Genomic DNA, 20,094 nt, shown 5'->3' with positions numbered 1-20,094 from the left:
TTTTTTTTTTTTTTTTTTTTTTTTTTTTTTAATTTTGTAAAATGTGTGCAGTGTGGAATGAACTGGAGAAGGAGAACAAGGAGTTCTTCGAAGCGTATAAGAAGAAACGACGTGACGTTACGACGAGGGCTGCTGATGGGAATTCGTCCGACACGTCGGATTTCAACTTGCTGGATTCGGGGAATACGACGTCGGGTAGGTAGATGGGTAGACAAGCGGTGGTGATGGTGGATGGAAATTAATAAAAAAATATGAAATAAGATAAAACAAGAACATGCCTTTGTACGACGCCGTTTTTAAGGATCGTAGGTGAATGGAACAGCGGCGTTGGGTAAGGGAGGAGTCGATGGGATAATTTGAGGGGAGTGAAGATATTTTAGGATATCTTGCTGACACGTGGGGAAACGTGGCTACACGTGGCAGCATGCTGCAATTTTCTTTTTTTAATGTATTGCTATCGTTTGCTGATTGGACCTTGTCGGAGGTGTAGTAATTTAAATGGAATTTCCTTTTTTAGTTTTATTTTTATTTTCTTTGTTTTCCTTCCAGTGAAATTAAGACAGTCTGAGCCAATCAATAATTGCCACCTGTATTTTTCTTTTTATCTAAATTAAAAAAAAAAGAAGACACGTGCTTGATGCCAAATGTAATGGTAAGTGGAACGTCAAAAATGTTTTTTATTTTGCCACGTGGCCTAAATTCCAGCTCGGATAATGACGAGGCATTTGTTGGCTAGGAATAATGTTGACCAAATAATAAACCCACTTGGTATAGACTACCCTCAACCTTCGCTGTCGCCGCCACCGCCGCCGCCTCCGCCTCGTTCCTTAAAAAAAATTAACTCTATTCGCTTTTTTTAAAAACTTATAATTTTATCGGGATCTGAATGCGTATCGTAAATATATATTTTTTTCTCTGACGAGACTAAGAGATCGTATAATTTAAATATATTATAGGGACTAGACATGAACATGAAGAACACGTGGGTTTGATACCACGAAGAAGGTTTGAAGGCTTTTTGTGACAAAATCGGTACCATTTATGAACTTCGTAGTACAATAATGACAACTTCTTTCCCTCATTTTCGTGAATCTTATCTTTACATACAATGAGTAAAAGGGTTCCATCTAAAAAAAGTATATGGAAATTGACTAAATCGAGCTACTTTCTTCAAAATTGATCATATATTTTGCCACAAGGACAATAAGAGGTTTCTTTCCTAGTTCACTAATACAACTACGCGTTAAAAGACGATCACGGGCTATTTGGAGCGAGAAGTTGAGTTGGGTCTCGAGCCCAACATGTTATTAAAGCTAAATATTTCAATAATATATTAATCGTAAAATTAAAAACTCAATGACATATTTAACGTTTTTAAAATCGGACATAAAATTGAAAATCCAAGAATCTATTAAATATTTTTTTATTATTCTAAGCATTCCCGTGCTTTCACTTTTTTTTAGGAACCTCACTCTTTAGGTTAACGTGATCGTCATGATTATTATTATTTCGTCTTTTATTCAAAATTCTTTGCTGCAATCGCTTCGATCTACCCCTAATTCTACTATTTCACCTACCATCACTTCGTGAATACCATAAAATATGATGAAGCAAGTTGTTTTTTACTGTTCGGTGGCATTCGACATAGGACAGAACATCCTGAAATGTAGAATTCACATGAAAAAAACGATGAATTATCAATGAAAAAAGTGTTAAACGTGAAAGTTGTTTCTTTGCTTAGTTCAAGTAACTTTCATATTTTACCCATTTTAACTTTTAAGATTAATATGGGGTAACTTTTTTATTTTAATGGCATCATTATTATCATTATGGCTTCTAATTAAATTAAAGTAATAATTGATTAGTCGAGTACCAAATTTTAAAACTTAAATTTTACCGTGGTGAAAAATATTATTGAGATTTAATGTTTTTTTTATTTTAAATAAATAGATTAATAAACTAATTATTTATAAATTAAAAAAATTAATTTAGGGAATTTTGAAATGGGCCCAAAGCCCAAATAGAGTTGAAGGGTTGAGATTTGGGCCTTTTGGCAGAGAGCTAAACCTTCTAAAACCTCCGGGTCAGAGATGACCTGAAAATCGCTACAGAGCATACAGAGGTAACAGCCATGGAGTCTCTTCCTACAGTTCACCACCGTCATCATCCTTCTCAACAACTTCTTTCCTTCAGCCACCGCCTTCCGTCGTTCCCTAAACCCATATCTTCTCTCTCCTTCGCTCATACGCCGCCGACTCGTCTCCGTTCGTCTTTCAGGTCGTTGTCTGTTAAAGCCTCATCCTCTCAATCGACCTCTGACGAACCCTCTCGGAACTCTAAATCTTCCATTTCCGAGACCACGAATAGCGGCCTGTTGTCAGGGTTTCTTAAAACTGCTTGCATCTCTGTTGCCGCTGCTGCAGCATTCTACTTCCTTCGCTTCGACCATCGACGTGTTGTTGCTGTTGCTGTCCCGGTGGCGCCGGAGACGATGGAGTCTACTGATGAATCGACGGCGCATGAGGAAAATGAGAGCGTTGTAGAAGAGAAACCAACAGATGATTCGAGTGGTGCTGAAACCCTTCGATCCCTCGTTGAGGAGAATGTAAAATCAGGTAAACTTCCTGAAGCAATTGAAACCCTAAGCCGTTTAATCGAACTTGAGCCCAATGACCGTGAGTTGCCTTTGCTAAGAGCCAATGTCCGTAGCTATGCGGGGCAGCTCGAATTGGCTAGAAATGAATTTGAAGAGATTTTAAGGGAAGACCCATTTCGTGTTGAGGCCTACCATGGCCTTGTGATGGTATCAGAGCAATTGAACGATAATTCATTGAAGGACGTTACTAAAAGGATCGAAGAGGCAATGGAGAAATGCAAGAAGCAAAATGACAAGTCAATTATCCGGGATTTCAAGCTCTTGCTTGCGCAAATTAAGGTAATGAAGGGGAGCTATTTTGATGCATTGAAAGCTTATGATGAACTTGTGAGGGAGGAACCAAAGGATTTTAGGCCATATCTCTGTCAGGGGATCATATATACTCTTTTAAGGAAGAATAAGGAGGCTGAGAAACAGTTTGAGAAATTTAGGAGGCTTGTTCCAAAGAACCATCCTTACAAAGAGTACTTTGATGAAAACATGTTTGCAACAAAGCTTTTTGCTCAGAAATTAGAGAAGGAGAAAGCTGGTTTGAAGAGCTGAGACGAGTGCTTATCTGCTGCTTCTGTATGAGTAATCTCTTCACTCTTCACTTCTGTTCTAAATGGATTCATTTTTGTTAGTTTTTAGTGGTTTGGTATTCATTAGGGTGGTGTTAGATATCTAAATTTTGTCTGAAGTTGTATGATTGTCTGAATCTTTCAATCGAGTCTCATTTGGAGAAATACTGATTATACTTATGTTTGGCATTCCTGAAAATCTATGAGAAACTGAGTTTCTTTCACTTATTCACCCAAGTATTTTTCTACCAACATGATGATTATTGAAGCAATATTTGACAATACGAATAGAGTCGTGTTTGGTGGGGGGTGTTTGTAACAGTCTAAGCCCACCGCGAGTAGATATTGTCCTCTTTGGGTTTTCCCTTTCGGGCTTCCCTTCAAGGTTTTTGAAACGTGTCTACTAGGAGAGGTTTCCACACCCTTATAAAGAATGGTTCGTTCTCCTCCCCAACCGATGTAGGATCTCACAGTGTTGGAGTTTAGTAGTTCAAGGGAGAAGTTGTAATTCACGATATCTTAAATTTTGATGGAATCCACCCCTTCTCCCTTCACCCTGTGGACGGTCCTTGAGATGTTTGGGGGTTCTTCAATCTCTTGAATTCAATTTTCTTCGGTGGAAAGGTTTAGCTGAAAATCCTTGATGAGATCTTGTGGGTTCAAATTAAGGGGATTGGTATGTCAATGGGGTTAAAAGGACAAGTTGTAGTTTAAGATGTCTTTTAGGGTATGGATTCTCAATTTTTCATGGCATTTGCATCCAGGATGGCCCTTGGGATGCTTGGGAGAGTCCTCCAAGGCCTTGGGTTCTTCGAGGTCTCTTCGTATTCGAATTAGGATGCAAGAATTCTCTTCGTAGAGTACGGAATGGTGCTCGACACCACAGATATCATTGCTTTATGGCATCCTTCCTAAAATATGTGATCTAATCAATCATGACTTGGTACAATGGTTATGTCATAAAGATCATGAACTCAAATTGTGGTGACATTCCACTTTAGACAGTAATATCTTGCGATTGTTGGTTCTCTCCTAGAATTAGTTTTAGAGATGTACATAAATTAGCGCAAGAATAAACTTTTGTGATCTTTGAATTTGGTCTAGATTATGCATATGGTACCCCCAACTCTATAATTACAGGCCATTGAAAACAATATGATCAAGTACCATGCCGCAAAGGCTGGATTGACCTATAAATTGCTCAAAGGGGCCTACGTATTTCTTCCAGGATCATAAAAGAATCTGTTCCTTAATCTGTGTGAGATCCATTTGGTTGATTGATGCTTTAAAGTTCTCATGAATTTCTGCCATTGTGGTTGGTTTATCCAGGTGTGCCCTCTCAGAAATCTGCTTACTTTGTGCTTTATTTTTTATTTTGATGTTTTAATACTCAGATTCCTCTCTTAAGTTCATGCTTCAATACCCAAGTGAGATTAGGATCATAAAATTATAGTTCTCGCATATTCCTAAGATGAACACGACTCTCCACAATGGTATGATATTGATTATCCAACACCTCCCCTCGAACAAAGCACGCCTCCCCTTAATCGAGGCTCGACTCTTTTTCTTTTGAAGTTCTTTGTTCGACATTTGAGGATTTACCAATCTATTGGCACGAGTAAGTTTAGGGCATGACTCTAATACCAGTTGTTAGGATCGATACTAGTGGTTAGCTCTAATACCATGTTAGATGAACACGACTTTCCACAATGGTATGATATTGTCCACTTTAAGCATAAGTTTTCATGGCTTTACTTTGGACTTCCCAAAAGGCCCCATACCGATGGAGAAAATATTATTTGATTATAAGATCATTTCTTAAATTAGCCAATGTGGGACATTCATCATCCAACAATGAGAATGTTTACACGGTCCTTCATCAAAGCTCATCGGAAATGACTGCTTTTATCCCTATCCTACAACTTAAAAGACGAACGTTTTCTTTTAAATCTTTTATATATAATTATTATTATTGAGTATGTGAGTTTGAAATTAAGGTATTATTATTCTTAGGGCAATGATATGGGGAATGGTCCAAACAAGCTTGACGGATAAGGAAGGTGGGCCCCAAGAAGTGAACTATTCCACATCTCAACGGCCTGTATCGCATCACGTGAACTCCTGCTGTCATTTAATTAAAATGGAATTTAATTTTAATATATATTTTTTAAAATTATTATAAAATTTGTATTATTTTTTTGAAAAAATAATATATTTATCAATTATTTTTAATAGATTATATACGAAAATAGGTTGTTTCCTTTTTAATTTCCTAATTAATCAATTTCTAAACTAAGCTTGTGAACAAAACTAAGGTATCAATTAATAATATTTTCAAATAATGGCTGAGATTGTCATAGCATTTCTACCAATTACATTATTAAACAATAAACTTAAAATTTAAAAGAAAATAACTCAAAATAAAATAATGATCAAACGGGTACATTTTGTCGAGGATTCATATCAGGTTTTGAAATCGGATCGGCAAATGGCCAAAACTGAGCATTTTTTACCTTCGATACACTTTCCAACACACCCTCGGGTGTTATATTTCCCATTATCGTCACCTTTTTTGCTGCAAAATCTATATTGAACGAGTTCACTCCTACATTTTTAAACGAATTAGGGTTATAGCGACGAATTTACACGAAAACGTGGCAAAAATCTAAATTTTAATTTAAATAATAATAATAATAATAATTTTTTTTAATTGGTTACCTTCCATTTTGGAAAGATGTTTCCTTAGTTTTCCTTCACAGCCTCTGCAATGCAATGATACCCTCAAAACCACAACCTGAGAATCAGAGATCACATTAATTAAAACATAAATAAAAAAGATTCCTTTTTTTTTTTTCTTTAAACAATTAGATTCCAAAATCATTGAATTCCTTTTTTTTAATTACAAAAGTTGCCCTTATGAATACGTGGATTAGGGCCCATTTTCGATAATATGATTGAGTAAATTACGCGACACCCCGTGACTTGAGATGACGCCAAGATACCAGAACCATGTTGATTGAGAACCAAAATGATATTGGATGTGACGTTGCATTAAGAGACTTTAGTCGTGAGTAGAGACAAGACCGAGCAGAATGACTTAGTCTAGTGTAGAGGCAAGTCGATTAGGTCGAAGACGATTGAACATGCACATGCAGGTAGCGTGTGTGGCCAAAACAAACTTGAATTCCGCATAAGTGATGTTCCGTTGGCGAAAACAAACCTCGCCTAAGATCCAACGAAAGCACAAAAGCCGGACAAAAAAAAAAATATTTGAGGCTTGAGTTTTCCGTAAAACTAATCGTGAACGTGTCAAGATCACTACGTGGCACGGTTTGACAGTTTTTAAAAAAAGAAATACAAAAATCAATGACCTTTTAAATCCGTGTCCTAAAATTACAAAAATCATAAAAATTTATATACTTATTTAATATTTTTAAAATTAAACATAAATTGAATATATACATATATATATATATAAAGATGGGTGAAAATTACTAACGTGATTGGACGGTGGAGATGATTTGCAGTCGTCCTCCAACAAAATCTCAGCCGTTGGTTTAGATTCGTCCCGATTTTCAGTTCCAGAATCAGGCTTGTTGTTAGTTTGGCTTGAAAGGATGGAAGTGGAAAGCCGATCCGTCGACCCATCACGAACCGACTTGTCGTTCAAAAGGTATCGCATCGAGCCAGGTGGTGTAGCCAAATCACTAGGCTTCGCACAACTCCACCTAACTCGTAAAATCAAAAAATAAAAATCATTATATATTCCAATTATTCAGAATTAAATTTTCCATATTAATTATAATTAAAAAAAATAAATAAATAAATTAAATATAAATTCCAAAAATTAATTAAAAGGAAATCGACAGGATCGAAGACCAACCTGACAAAGTCAGTTGAAATAATAGAGGAACCCTTCTTCTTCTTCTTCTTCAGACCCTTATGAGTTGTTGCAGAGCCGCCGGAGCGGATCTGGTCGGCGGCGAGATTCGGGGTGGCGGCGGCGGAGGCGGCGGGGTGGAGTTGGTGGTAAGGGAGAGGATTGATGGGTGAGTATTGGGAAGAGCATGGAGGGTTGGGGAAAGTTCTGGAAGTGGTGACTGATCTTCTGCCGTCGGCGATGATGGGGTTGTGGCGGTCGATGGCTCTGCCGACGGCGGGGGTAGATGAGGGTTGCTCCGCCGTGGGAAGAGAGACGGCGGTGGAGGCTTGGGAGGCGCACAAGAGGTTGATGGTTTTCATGATGTGATGATGAGATTTTTGGATAACTCAAAACCGTGAAACCGAAAGTGTTTGTGGTTCAGAGAGACAACAAATAAGCTGTTTTTTTTTTAACGTATTAAGAGAGAGAAACCGAGATTTTACTGTTGTGGTAAAAAGGGAGAGGTAAATTTCATAACTCAAAAAATTATATATTATATTCAAAATTCTTAATATTATTAAAAAAAAAAAAATTAGTGTATAATTTAATAAATAAATGGAACCAGTTTGCATCACGAGTCTGCAGTGTGCAGGTTTAAACAATTAATCTTATTTTTATATTTTTAAATAAATTAATATTAATATTTGTTTTTATTTGCAAAATTTTCCGTGCCTACCTTTCCCATTCCCAATATATATATTTAAAAAAATAAGAAAGCTCTAAATATTACTTTAAATGCTTAAATAATATTAATAAATTAAAAAAAATTAATGGACTAAAATTTAAATTTCTACCAAATTTGTAATTTAACATATATATAATTTATTATTATTTTTTTATTTTTTGCAATTTTGAGTAAAAAATTAAGAGAGAGAGAGAGGGCAGGTGGGAGTAAGGTAAAGAATTTATGGTAATAAAATGTGAACATTTAAAAACAGTGGGGACAGTCTCTGTTCCACAAATTTAATTTTGGACTCCGTCAGTCCTCAACGGTTATGAATAAAATTAAAATAAAAATAAAATATTCCAAACAACCAATTATTAATTTTTAAATAATAATAATAATAATAAATGAGGTAAAAATTCATTATGGAAATTTGGTCACGACATTTTAATGGGTTAACTTGTGAACGACATGTAGTTTTAAATGACAGCCCACATATTTAATGCTCCTCAAACAGCCAAACGACAGTAATTTAAGATAAGAGCAAAACTCTTTCACCAGTATGTACTATAAATAATAAAACTATAGCCGTAGTTTTAAATTTTCCTATTAAAAAAGAATAAAAGATTGGCGTCGCCCGGACTCGAACCGGAGACCTTCAGTGTGTTAGACTGACGTGATAACCAACTACACCACGACACCATGTTGGAATAGATAGACAACATTAATTGTATGTAACTTATTTTTTATTTTCCTGAATTAAATTCCTTCCGTACAAAAATAAAAAATAAATTCTATTAAATTATTGTTTTATTAACCTGCTTAGATTTGAGGGGTGTTCGTATGACTTAATAACTCGACTAATATAGACTACCAAACTCGAACCATACGAGATACAATTTGAAAATGAAAATAGATAAAAATTGGGGGACCAAAATTGTAATTTGTATAATTTTCTAAGGTAGAAGAGGCAGATCAGTGGGGCTTTGGATGTTTTGGCGTCCAGTACAAAGTTGGAGGATCTGTTTCAGAGCATCCGTTGGAGGTTCCACTGTCCAGGCAGTGTAATGTTGTGAGGGATGAAAGGAGCTGGGTCCGGCGGTTGGCGCCGACAGCCCGCTTTGTGTGCCATTTACAAACAAGTCTCCGTCGGACCATATGCACCCACTTGATGGCTCTTCCTTGTCTGCTGCCTGAACATAATATCAGACATATATCAACCATGGTTCCAGTTTAGTACCGTTGTTGGCATTTTGTTTTTGAATGTGTCCTTTTTAAGGATGAACCAATCATTGGAGGACTAGTGTGTCATGAATGAGCGCAATGAAAGCATGAACAAAAGCTTGTAATAGTCTAAACTCACCTCTAATAAATATTGTTTGTTTTGACTTGTTACATCTCGTCGTTAGACTCATGGTTTTAAAACGAGTCTGTTAGTGGTTGGGGAGAGGTTTCAACACTTTGATAAGAAATGCTTCGTTTTTCTCTTCAACTGATGTGGGATCTTACAGAGACAGTGAGAAAGATGTAGGGCCAGACAAACAAGTAGAGAGAGAGACAATAGGCCATTGATTGTTATCAAATATCACAGAAAGGAGGTTAGGCGAGCGGGAACGGATACATGATGTGTGTAAGTGATTTCATCATGTGGGTCTTAGTAGTTAGTCAGGACATAAGGTGCTACGGCATTCGATGGAGAGAGAAATGACTAGCAGCGAGGATACTGGACCTCGATTGGGGTAAATTGTAAGATCCCATATCGGTTGGAAAGGGGAACGAAACATTCTTTATAAGGGTGTGGAAATCTCTCTCTAGCAAACGTGTTTTAAAACATTAAGGGGACACCCGAAAGAAAAAGCCCAAAGAGGACAATATCTGTTAGCGGTAGGCTTGGGCTGTTACAAACATCCGCCACTTTCAGGGTCCAGCGTCGTCGCTGGCACACCGCCCAATGTCCACCCCCTTCTGGGCTCAGCGTCCTCGCTAGCACACCGCTCAGAACCTGGCTCTAATACCATTTGTAACAACTCAATCCCACTGCTAACAAATATTGTCCTCTTTGGGCTTTCACTTTCGGGCTTCCCCTCAAGGTTTTTAAAACACGTCTATTAGGGAGAGACTTCCACACCCTTATAAAGAATGCTTCGTTCCTCTCTCCAACCGATGTAGGATCTCAGAGACGCCCTTATCCTTTTAAGTTTCCCAATCTTATCACGTATTGATTAGATTAAAGACATAATCTAAAGAACAAATTTACCTTTTCAGTTAGATATCGAAATGCCACCTTTTTCTCTCCTGCTTCGTATATGTTGCACTGAGAGTATATCTGATTCAAAATGCAAGCAACAAACTCAAATCACAGTGATCTTTGGAGAAGTTCAAACTAAAATGTAAGTGAAATCAACAAGACCTGTGATTCTACACTAGCACAGACAGCATAGATCCCCCAGTTTCTGGTGTAATTATTGTATAGATGCACTTGAGCAAATCTAACACGAGGATGCCGTTGCCGAGTACCATCGAAAAAACAGTGGTGAATAGTGACACGAATGCATCGATCGCCGACGTGGGATGGATCAGCTCCGATGAGCATCGTCTTGTCATGCTGTGAGAAGTGACACCTATAGATAAACACAATGTTAGATTGTTAAGGCACCAAGAAAGCTCTTAGATGAAGCTTGCTATCACCTAGAAATAGTGATATCTGTGCTTCCTCTGGTGATATCAATCAACCCATCATCATAGTCTCGGAGGCTGCAACGGTCTATCCATATGTGCTTTGAATTGGGTTTGATTTGAACTCCATCAACATCATGACCTCTACCACCTTCAAACTCCAAATTGCAAATGATCACATGCTCACATTCTTTCAGTCTCAATCCCTTTCCTGTGAATTTTATCCTTTGTCCACGACCATCTACAGTTTTATACGATGACACACTAAGAAATGTCGACAAGTGAATTGTGCCTGAAACTTCAAAGATAATCCAAAGGGGCTCTTTCATACGACACCCGGACCTAAGCGATCCCGGACCATCATCTACAACAATGAGAAAGTACTGATGTAAAGATTTCTTAGAGAACTGAAAGACAGAACTAAATAGAAGTAATGTATACGGTGTATATGTAACAACTCAAGCCCACCACTAGCAGATACCCAACGCATCCGCTAGGGAGAGTGTAACAACCTAAACCCACCACTAGCGGATATTGTCCTCTTTGGGTTTTCTCTTCCGAGTTTTCTTTCAAGGTTTTTAAAACGCGTATGCTAGGGAGAGGTTTTCAAACCTTTATAAAGAATGCTTCGTTCCTCTATCCAACTGATGTGGGATCTCACAATTCACACCCTTCAAGGCCTAGCGTCCTTTATTGGCATACCGCCTGGTGTCTGGCTTTGATACCATTTGTAACAGCCCAAACCCACCGTTAGCAAATATTGTCATCTTTGAGTTTCCTTTTCTAGGTTTTCCTTCAAGGTTTTTAAAACGCGTATGCTAGGGAGAGGTTTCCATACCTTTATAAAGAATGCTTCGTTCCTCTCTCCAACCGATGTGGGATCTCACAATTCACACCCTTCAGGGCCTAGCGTCCTCGTTGGCACACAACCCGATGTCAGGCTTTGTACCATTTGTACAGTCAAAACTCACCGTTAGCAGATATTCTCATCTTTGGGTTTTCTCTTCTGAATTTTCCCTCAAGGCTTTTAAAACGCGTCTGTTAGAGAGAGGTTTCCACACCATTATAAAGAATGTTTCGTCCTCTTTGGGTCTTCTCTTCTAGGTTTCTCCTCAAGGTTTTTAAAATGCGTTTGCTAGAAAGAAGTTTTCACACCCTTATAAAGAATGTTTCGTTCCCTTCTCCAACCGATGTAGGATATCACATAGAGGTTTCCATACTCTTATAAGGAATGTTTCGTTCCCCTCTCCAATCAACGTGGGATTTCACAATCCTCCCCCTTTGGGGCTCAAAGTTGATGGCTTTGATACCATTGGTAACAACCGAAGCCCACCCCTAACAAATATTGTCCTCTTAGGACTTTCCCTCAAAATTTTAAAAACACGTCCCTTAGGGAGAGATTTCCATACCCGTTCCCCTCTCCAATCGACGTAGGATCTCACAAACTCATGAATACATCTCAACAAGGCATAGGTAAAGAATGCAGAATCCAAAATCCAACTCCCTAGCCCTTATGATTGCTAGATTTCTCAAAAAGAACTTCAGTTCTTCCCCCCACTCGCCTAACAAAGCATACAAAAAAGGGAAAATAACCAAAAACAAAGCCAAACAACAGAGAACTTAGAGATCATTCATGTGCCTAATGTAAGAAAGTCTCAACAACTAATTAAATTCCAATCCCAACATCAAACAATCAAACCAAATACATAAAAAAATGGGATAAAGAAAATACGACCTGCTAAATTAGTGACACAATAAACAGAGCCATAAAGACCACCAATGGCAGAACGGCCAAAGCCCTCGGCCTGACCGGCGAGGGCTCGAAGGCTCGAATCAACGTGGGCGTAGGGTAAGGATTCCATCTTGACTGTCGGGGCAGAGTTCCGAGAAATGGGTTATATTTAATGGGGAGAGAATGAGCGTTGGTGGGTCGAGAGGCATTTACGCCATGGTTGAGATGCTAGCGGTGATCATGGGCTTTGGAGCTTTTAATGGGATCGGATCGGATCGGATCAAAGCTTGCCTGTAAAAATTGTTGCAGTGAAAGCTGAATGGTCGGTTATGGTGGAGGGGGGCTTTGAGCCCTTTCTCCTCTCTGGAAAAAGGTCATCGTCTTCTACCTTGCGTTCAAAAGTATTCCTTATTTTTTTAAATGGATAAAATATATATATTTTAAAGTTTCATTAATTTTCTTAAAATATTATTTAATTTTTAAAATAAATAAAAAAATAGCTTGTAATTTTTTTTTTGTTAATTTTCATTAATACTTTTAAATTTAAAAAAAAAACTTTTGGAATTTTTTAAGAACTTAAAAAATACCAATAAAACTTTTTTTTTCTTGTAATTTAAAAAATATTTTAAAACTTTTTAAAGAATTTTAAAAATACATTTAATTTTTTAAAAAATTTTAAAAATAAATTTATTATTAATACAACGTTTCAAAAATAGTCGTGAACTTTTTAAAGTAATATTAAAAGGTTGGTAGATAATCATTGATGGACGATTAAAATATTAAAATATATATTTTTTATTTTATTTATTTTCAAGTAATGGTTCGATTTAAGGTTATAATTTTTTTATATTCTATATTATAACTTTTAGAAAGAAAAAAATATAATGTTTAAATTAATCGAGCTGTAACGAGCTAGGATGAGTTGACAAAGAGTTGTCAAATACTAAACCATGAAGTGCCACTTTTTGACCCATGAAATTTGGTCAATTTCTCCCCAAAATTTAGGGCATTTTGCAGTGAAGTCCTTAAATATTTTTTGATTTTTACAGTCAAACCCTTGAAGAACATAAATATTATAAATTAACCCAATTTTGTGTAGTTCAATGCAATTTGAAAAGTATAATATGGAGCAATTAAAAAAATGATAATAAATTTAATTTAAATAACTTAATAATATTATTAATAGAAAAAAAAAACAAATCGAAATTGAGTTTTAAAGATAATGTGACAGTTGGAAAATAGTTTTGTTTATATTCCCGCGGGAAAATTCAACCCACAAGGAACGGACAAATAAAAAGAAAAGAAAAGAAAAGAAAAATCTGACGTGGCGAATTTGAATGTGGGCCCCACCAGCTTCATTTTTTTTTATTTTATTATTATTTTTTTTTTTTATGAGCTCGCCTTCGTCGTCTATTTCAAGAGCCGAAACCTCGCGCCCAATTTCTCTCTCTTCTCTCTCTCTACCCTCATCGGTGAAGCCTTCGTTCCCCCGATCTTCCCTCTCTTTTTGAATGTCCATGAAATCTCTTTTCCTTCTTCATAGAAATCTAAATAAAATTCTTCTAACAATGGTGATTTTGTAGGGTTGGCTTTCCTTGAATTTCACCCATGGGGTTTGGAATCAAAACAGGTATTCTTTGTTTATAATCAATTCCATTTGTTCTTACTCGTTTTCTCTCTCTCTCTCTCTCTCTCTCTCTCTCTCTCTCTCTCTTTTTAGAACTTTTTTGGTGCTGAAATGATTGTTATACGCCGATTCATCGACGAGTTTCCTGAGAAATTCGAACGTCAAGGTACTAGAGCAATGTGGCTTTTGTGATTGTTTTGCTGTTTCTTGCATTATCGATATCAGCATTGGTTGGAAGAATGATTGAGATTGGCGTTTAATTTCGTTCTTTTTCCTTTTTCTTAATTGCTTTATGGTTTAATGGTATTGATGAATAGCAAGAAGTTGCATTCATTTTGATGCTACGGTTACCGCATTGCCCATTGCGGATTTTAGGGCACAACATTATATTCATTTGTTATTATTTAGGATATAGGAATGACTTTGATTGAATCTTCTTGTGGTTTTTTTTTTTGGTACTAGGCGTGAGGGACCTGGAGTCAGGGCTGCGGCTTTCGTCCAGCACTAGCTGTCTGTATGAGCTGCAGCCTCCGCCTTCTCCGACGACGCCGAGTTTGGTGCTGTCCAGTTCAGGGAAGACGTTGCTCGTATCGAACTCCAGTAAGTCTCTGGTTTTATCCAATTCTGGGAAGAGGTTCGATAAGAAGAAGTATGTGAAGCAGGTGACAGGCAGACACAATGACACTGAGCTGCATTTGGCGGTGCAGAGGGGTGATTTGACTGCTGTGAGACAGATTTTGGGTGAAATTGATGCTCAGATGGTTGGAACTCTGAGTGGAGCAGATTTTGATGCTGAGGTTGCAGAGATAAGGTCTGCTATTGTGAATGAGGTGAATGAGTTGGGGGAGACGCCGTTGTTTACTGCTGCCGAGAAGGGGCATTTAGATATTGTGAAGGAGCTGTTGCAGTATTCCACAGAGGAGGGCATGACTATGAAGAATAGGTCTGGTTTTGATCCTTTTCATATTGCTGCTAGTCAAGGTCATGAAGGTATCTTACTGCTCCAATATAAGCTTCTTTCTTTTGTTTCTGTCATTTTTGTTACTCCAAGTTTGTCCTTCATGACAGGTTTTGCTGCGTGTATTTATTGTTGAATTGAGTTTTCATTGCATAATCATATTGGGAAAGTAGTAATCCACGAACTCGTACCATTCCAACAGTCCTGATCGACCAATTTTCGTTGTGGATCCACTAATCTATTGCTTCATTCTTGTTTTGAAGCTCATGTTCTGCTGCTTTTTCAATAAATGGACTGAAGGATAGTGTAGACATTCAATCAAGAAATATGGATCCTACTTTCCTTAAATCGTGCCACATTTTCAGTTGAGTGCTGCCTAGTCTATAATTGACTAATTTCAGTAGAAATAAGAACTCTTTTAAGAAACTAGGGACCCCAATAAATTTTGAGCAAGCAAGCATGATTTGGATGATTCTGTTATAGTTTTTAATAAGATAGGTTGACGTTTTTTTACCAAGATTCGGTGTCGTACCTTCATGAACATCCGCATGATGTAGTTTCAGTTAAACTCAGAAAGTATCTTTTGCAGCCATCGTCCAGGTATTGTTAAACCACGATCCACGACTGAGTAAAACAGTTGGCCAATCAAATGCAACTCCTATTATTTCTGCTGCTACAAGAGGCCATATCGGAGTAGTCAATGTGTTGCTTTCAACAGATTCTAGCTCGCTCGAGATACCGAGGTCCAACGGGAAGAATGCATTACATTTAGCTGCTCGACAAGGGCATGTTGAAATCGTGAAAGCTTTGCTTCGCAAAGATCCACAACTGGCTAGGAGGAATGACAAGAAAGGGCAGACAGCATTGCATATGGCTGTAAAAGGAACCAGCTGTGAAGTGGTGAAGCTGCTTCTTAATGCAGATCCAGCCCTTGTCATGCTTCCTGACAGGTTCGGCAATACTGCATTACATGTTGCAACCAGGAAAAGGAGGGCAGAGGTATCCATTGGTATTACAAAAAGTAATTACGTTCAGTCATATGTTTTTCATATTTGACCATCCATGCTTATGAGTTGGATATTGTTTGACTTTCTTGTTTTGGTTTTTAGTTTTTCAATTGAGTTTGAGCACATGGTTGGGCATAAGAAAGTGTATATATATATGAATGATCATGTCAGAGACCAAGTTCAACTCAGGTCAGCAGGAACTCAATAGTAACTTAGTATATCAGGTAGTTTGAAGTAACTTAAGTCTATTTAACCAATTATCAGGCAGCTGAAGTCATGTATCGAGTTTGCCTTATTATCCTAACCGTGCATGACACAAGTACAAACTATTAGCAACTGCTTTTGACAGAATTTGCTTGTAACCCCAAGGCTGGCACAAGGATAACAGCCTAAGCGTACATGGATACTTGTCGAATGTCCCGGTCAAGCCTAAGCGTGCATGGATACTTGTAACCCCATGGTGGCACAAGGATAACAGCTTTACATATAGTTCAGGATAAAGAAAACTGCCTTAGGTAGAGCCTCCTAACACACAATATTTCTGTTCACCAAATTTTCCAGGGCTTAGCCTGGTCCAGAATCTGTAAACATGATTGGATGAGGGATTTCTAGAGGTCTTTTCTGCTAGGTTCTTATTTGAACTTGTATGAGCATAACTTTCTGTTTCTAAGAACACTGATGGTATGTTTTATTCACTAGCTGATTTTTTGTGAGCGTGGAAGAATCATTCTAAATTTTTTTAGCAGAACCATTTTGGATGTCGAATGATCTTTGACAAATAATATTATTGCAAACTTGTTATGAGCTAGCTCTCATGAATATTTATAATCCCTTGCAGATTGTCAATGAATTAGTACTCGTTCGGGACACGAATGTGAATGCATTGACTAGAGACCTTAAAACAGCCTATGACATAGCCGAAGGACTTCCGCTATCTGAAGAAACCTCAGAGATAAAAGAATGCTTCGCACGTTGTGGGGCATTATGCGCAACTGATCTCAACAAACCACGAGATGAGCTAAGACAAACAGTGACAGAGATAAAAAAGGATGTCCATAATCAGCTTGAACAAGCTCGCAAGACGAACCGAAACATGAATGGGATTGCAAAGGAACTCCGGAAGCTCCATAGAGCTGGAATAAACAACGCAACCAACTCGATCACAGTCGTTGCTGTGCTCTTTGCAACAGTTGCATTCGCAGCAATTTTCACGGTTCCGGGTGGCGACGATATTACTGGAATGGCTGTGATGGTTGGCAGTCCATCATTCAAAGTGTTCTTCATATTCAATGCCATTGCCTTGTTCACATCCTTGGCAGTCGTTGTAGTACAAATAACAGTCGTGAGAGGAGAGACGAAATCAGAGAGACGAGTCGTGGAAGTGATCAATAAGTTAATGTGGTTGGCATCCGTCTGCACTACAATAGCATTTATTTCTTCATCTTTTATTGTGGTTGGTCGGCGTAACAGATGGGCAGCTGTTCTTATTTCCATCATTGGTGGTGTAACAATGGCTGGCATTCTAGGTGCCATGACATACTACGTGATCAAGTCCAAACGCATCAGAAGGGTGAGAAAAAAGATGAAGATTATGAGGAGTGGAACCAATTCATGGCGTCATTCAGAGTCTGATTCAGAAGTAAACCCAATCTATGCCATTTGATATGATCCTCCCGACGTTTCGAACACGGTTATGCCGAAAAATCACCCGCCCCATTGCAGTTCAGCAGCTAGGGGGTACTTGTGCTGTGCCAGAGGATGTAATAGTGTACTACTACTCCAGGTTCCCATTTTCAGACCATCATTCCTCTTTGATGCAGTCGTTTCTTGAACAGATGATGAAACATATCTGATGATCCTAAGGGCCTTTGGGTTAAGATTTCTTGGATGGCGTACTGAATCGTCCAAGCCAGCTCGAAATATCATCCATAAATAGCTTATGCATACCTTTCTTCTAATGTAATTAATTCATAGAGTATCTGTTGTTCATGACTAAAAGAAAATGTAAAAAAGCAAAAAAAAAAAAAAAAAAAAAAAAAAAAAAAAAAAAAAAAAAAAAAAAANGATTGCTTGCTTGTAAAGTGAAATTTTGTACCTTTCTTTTGTTCTTACTTTTCATGAAGAAGCTAGTTAGTTGTCAGTGAAGGCTGAAGATTCAATTTTGACAATACTAATGTCTAAATGTCTTCAAAGCCTTTTCGTTTATATCTTTTTTTCTAAATTTTAGATGTGAGATATTACTCTGAGGTTGGCCACGCGACACGTGTGTCGCCGACTAGGGACTCGACCCCAAGATCTTGCATGCTCAATGCCACAATCGCGCTTTTGCAGCAATGAGATAGCGATTGTGTAACACTTGTTCTAACCCAACGAACAAGTTAGTCGTGAGAAATTCAAGCTTCGCGAGCAACATCGGCATATGCTTGAGCCTTGAGTACATTTTGGGTCATTTTAGCTCTTGCGTGTGTGACATGATTTTGGTGAATGGTCTTATATTTCTATATTGACACAACATGAAATGGTTAAAACCTATCTAAGGTGAAAGTATGTAAAAAAGGTTTAGAACGGGTATGCGGCTATGAACAACACATCTTGGACAAGTATGACTAGGAACTCGACATGCGACCATAAACAACACGTCTTTGACAAAGAGACGGAAACATGGAGCCTCCGACCTCATGAAAAGTAATAGATGTGGTTAGCAAAAAGCTGAATTTTTTAAAGAGATTATAAACACATGACTCCGAAAACTTTTTACACTTTTTTCAAGGATGAATGAACCTTTGTACCGTACCTTTTGACCATGAAGTAAAATTAACCTTCAAAAAGTGTGTGGGACAGCTTCTTGGGGCTCAGCTCTGTGGATGGAATAGGCTAGGGAAACGAGTAAACACACGTGAATGCTTTTGTTCTACTGAGAAAATCGGAATACTCGTTACGTATTGTCGTCAGCTTTACGATTTTAAAACGTGTATGTTAGAATGAGGTTTCCACCGATGTGGGATCTCACAATCAACTCCCTTGAGGACATCGTCCGATGTCTGGCTCTGATACCACTATAATAGTCCAAACCCACCGCTAGTAGATATAGTCCACTTTTGCCTATTACGTATCGTCGTCAGCCTCACAGTTTTAAAACGTGTCTACTAGGGAGAGGTTTCCACACCTCTATAAGGAATGCTTGATTCCCCTCTCCAACCGATATGAGCCCAGTGCGTTCATTGGTACACCGTCTGGTGTCTAACTTTGATACCAATTGTAACAGTTCAAGTTCATCGCTAGCAGCAATTGTCTACTTTGGCCTATTACGTATTGCCTTCAGTCTCACGATTTTAAAATACATCTATCAGGAAGAGGTTTCCACCGACATGAGATTTCACAGTGACGATAACGTCTTTATAGTCACAAACATAACTAGTAACATACGTCTTCAAGACAAGCTCTTAGCATCGATAAATAGTCTTCGACTTTGACCTATTTTAAAACACGAAACCAAAGAGTCTGATATCTATACGAGTTGAGTTAACGATCGTTCGTAGGAACATTGGATTCAGAGGAAAGGGAAAGAAAATAATGTTGAGATGCTTTGAACCTTATATTATCTGACACTCTCCACATGTTCTTCTGCCTTGGCTGCTCCCAATAATACCATTATTCACAACACACATCCCTTCCTCCTTTCAAACACATTACCAAACCTACTACTCCGATAATGATTTTGTTTTTAGTTTTCGAAAGAGTAAACCTATCTCGATTTTAACCCGTGTACTATTTCAAAAAATGTGGTTTTCTTTTCCAATATTGAGTGAGATCGCTCGAGAATTCGAATCTTTTGACTTATTTATCGAAAATATATACATTAACCCGTTGAGCTATGACTATGATGATAATATACGTATAAATAATGATATTTAACGAGCTTGGTTTGGGTCGAAGTCTAGAAGCATGAATTGAGATGATTTTAGAGAACAAAATGTTATGGAGGCTCAGAATCAATCAAATCTTATATTTTATTAATAGGCAAAAAAGAAAAAATTGGTTTTTTTTTCTTTTGTTTGCTTCTGCTGTTTCTAAAAATAAAAAACTGTAAATAAATCAGAAAATATATAAATAATAAATAAACAAATAAAAATATATATAGACCGTAACGTCCAAATCCACCGCTAGCAGATATTGTCTTCTAAAACGTGTCTACCAGCGGAAGGTTTCCCCACACTGGTGTTTTGTTCTCCCCAACCAATGTGAGACATCACAATCCACCCCCTTTAGGGCCCAGCGTCCTTAGCACACCG

At 37.7% G+C, this 20,094-nt stretch overlaps 5 protein-coding genes and 1 non-coding gene across 12 annotated transcripts in view; 3 read left to right on the top strand and 3 right to left on the bottom strand.

Moving 5' to 3' along the window:
* Positions 1-528, top strand: part of LOC111803972 — a 1,067-nt gene extending 539 nt beyond the window's left edge. Inside the window, exon 3 of the mRNA XM_023688600.1 lies at positions 52-528. Within this exon, the coding sequence (XP_023544368.1) occupies positions 52-203 (152 nt within the window). The 3' untranslated portion in view covers positions 204-528. The remainder of the gene's footprint in view (positions 1-51) is intronic.
* Positions 529-2,084: 1,556 nt separating this feature from the next.
* On the top strand, positions 2,085-3,444 carry LOC111804463 (protein SLOW GREEN 1, chloroplastic-like). The gene has a single exon (XM_023689270.1). The coding sequence runs from the start codon at positions 2,132-2,134 to the stop codon at positions 3,197-3,199; it is 1,068 nt and encodes a 355-aa protein (XP_023545038.1). The 5' UTR covers positions 2,085-2,131; the 3' UTR covers positions 3,200-3,444.
* Positions 3,445-5,527: 2,083 nt separating this feature from the next.
* Positions 5,528-7,529, bottom strand: LOC111803132 (protein SODIUM POTASSIUM ROOT DEFECTIVE 3-like). Its single transcript, XM_023687416.1, has 4 exons — positions 7,100-7,529; positions 6,716-6,944; positions 5,935-6,010; positions 5,528-5,821 (listed from the first exon to the last, which is right to left on the bottom strand). Exons 1-4 carry the CDS (start codon positions 7,456-7,458, stop codon positions 5,649-5,651), a joined length of 837 nt encoding a protein of 278 aa, XP_023543184.1. The 5' UTR covers positions 7,459-7,529; the 3' UTR covers positions 5,528-5,648.
* Positions 7,530-8,430: 901 nt separating this feature from the next.
* On the bottom strand, positions 8,431-8,504 carry TRNAV-AAC. Its single transcript has one exon. It is a non-coding gene; the product is annotated as a tRNA-Val (tRNA).
* Positions 8,505-8,729: 225 nt separating this feature from the next.
* On the bottom strand, positions 8,730-12,450 carry LOC111804368 (probable pectate lyase 4). The gene is made up of 5 exons (XM_023689143.1): positions 12,214-12,450; positions 10,491-10,842; positions 10,213-10,423; positions 10,060-10,128; positions 8,730-8,995 (listed from the first exon to the last, which is right to left on the bottom strand). The coding sequence occupies exons 1-5, from the start codon at positions 12,338-12,340 to the stop codon at positions 8,759-8,761; spliced, it is 996 nt and encodes a 331-aa protein (XP_023544911.1). The 5' UTR covers positions 12,341-12,450; the 3' UTR covers positions 8,730-8,758.
* Positions 12,451-12,505: 55 nt separating this feature from the next.
* On the top strand, positions 12,506-17,827 carry LOC111804366 (ankyrin repeat-containing protein ITN1-like). Of its 7 annotated transcripts, none has more exons than XM_023689139.1 (5): positions 12,506-12,583; positions 13,794-13,840; positions 14,300-14,827; positions 15,385-15,794; positions 16,641-17,827. In XM_023689139.1, exons 2-5 carry the CDS (start codon positions 13,819-13,821, stop codon positions 17,463-17,465), a joined length of 1,785 nt encoding a protein of 594 aa, XP_023544907.1. In that variant the 5' UTR covers positions 12,506-12,583; positions 13,794-13,818; the 3' UTR covers positions 17,466-17,827. The 7 variants fall into 7 exon arrangements, with proteins under 7 accessions (XP_023544907.1, XP_023544905.1, XP_023544904.1 ...); XM_023689137.1 differs by having other exon boundaries at positions 12,533-12,583; positions 13,794-14,003; XM_023689136.1 differs by lacking the exon at positions 12,506-12,583 and adding an exon at positions 13,645-13,682 and having other exon boundaries at positions 13,794-14,003.
* Positions 17,828-20,094: the final 2,267 nt, after the last annotated feature.

The sequence above is a fragment of the Cucurbita pepo genome, chromosome LG10 (genome assembly GCF_002806865.2).
Source record: "Cucurbita pepo subsp. pepo cultivar mu-cu-16 chromosome LG10, ASM280686v2, whole genome shotgun sequence".
Taxonomy (NCBI): domain Eukaryota; kingdom Viridiplantae; phylum Streptophyta; class Magnoliopsida; order Cucurbitales; family Cucurbitaceae; genus Cucurbita; species Cucurbita pepo.
The sequence above is the reverse complement of the archived record's forward strand: the minus strand, read 5'-3'. Positions and strand labels throughout refer to the sequence as shown.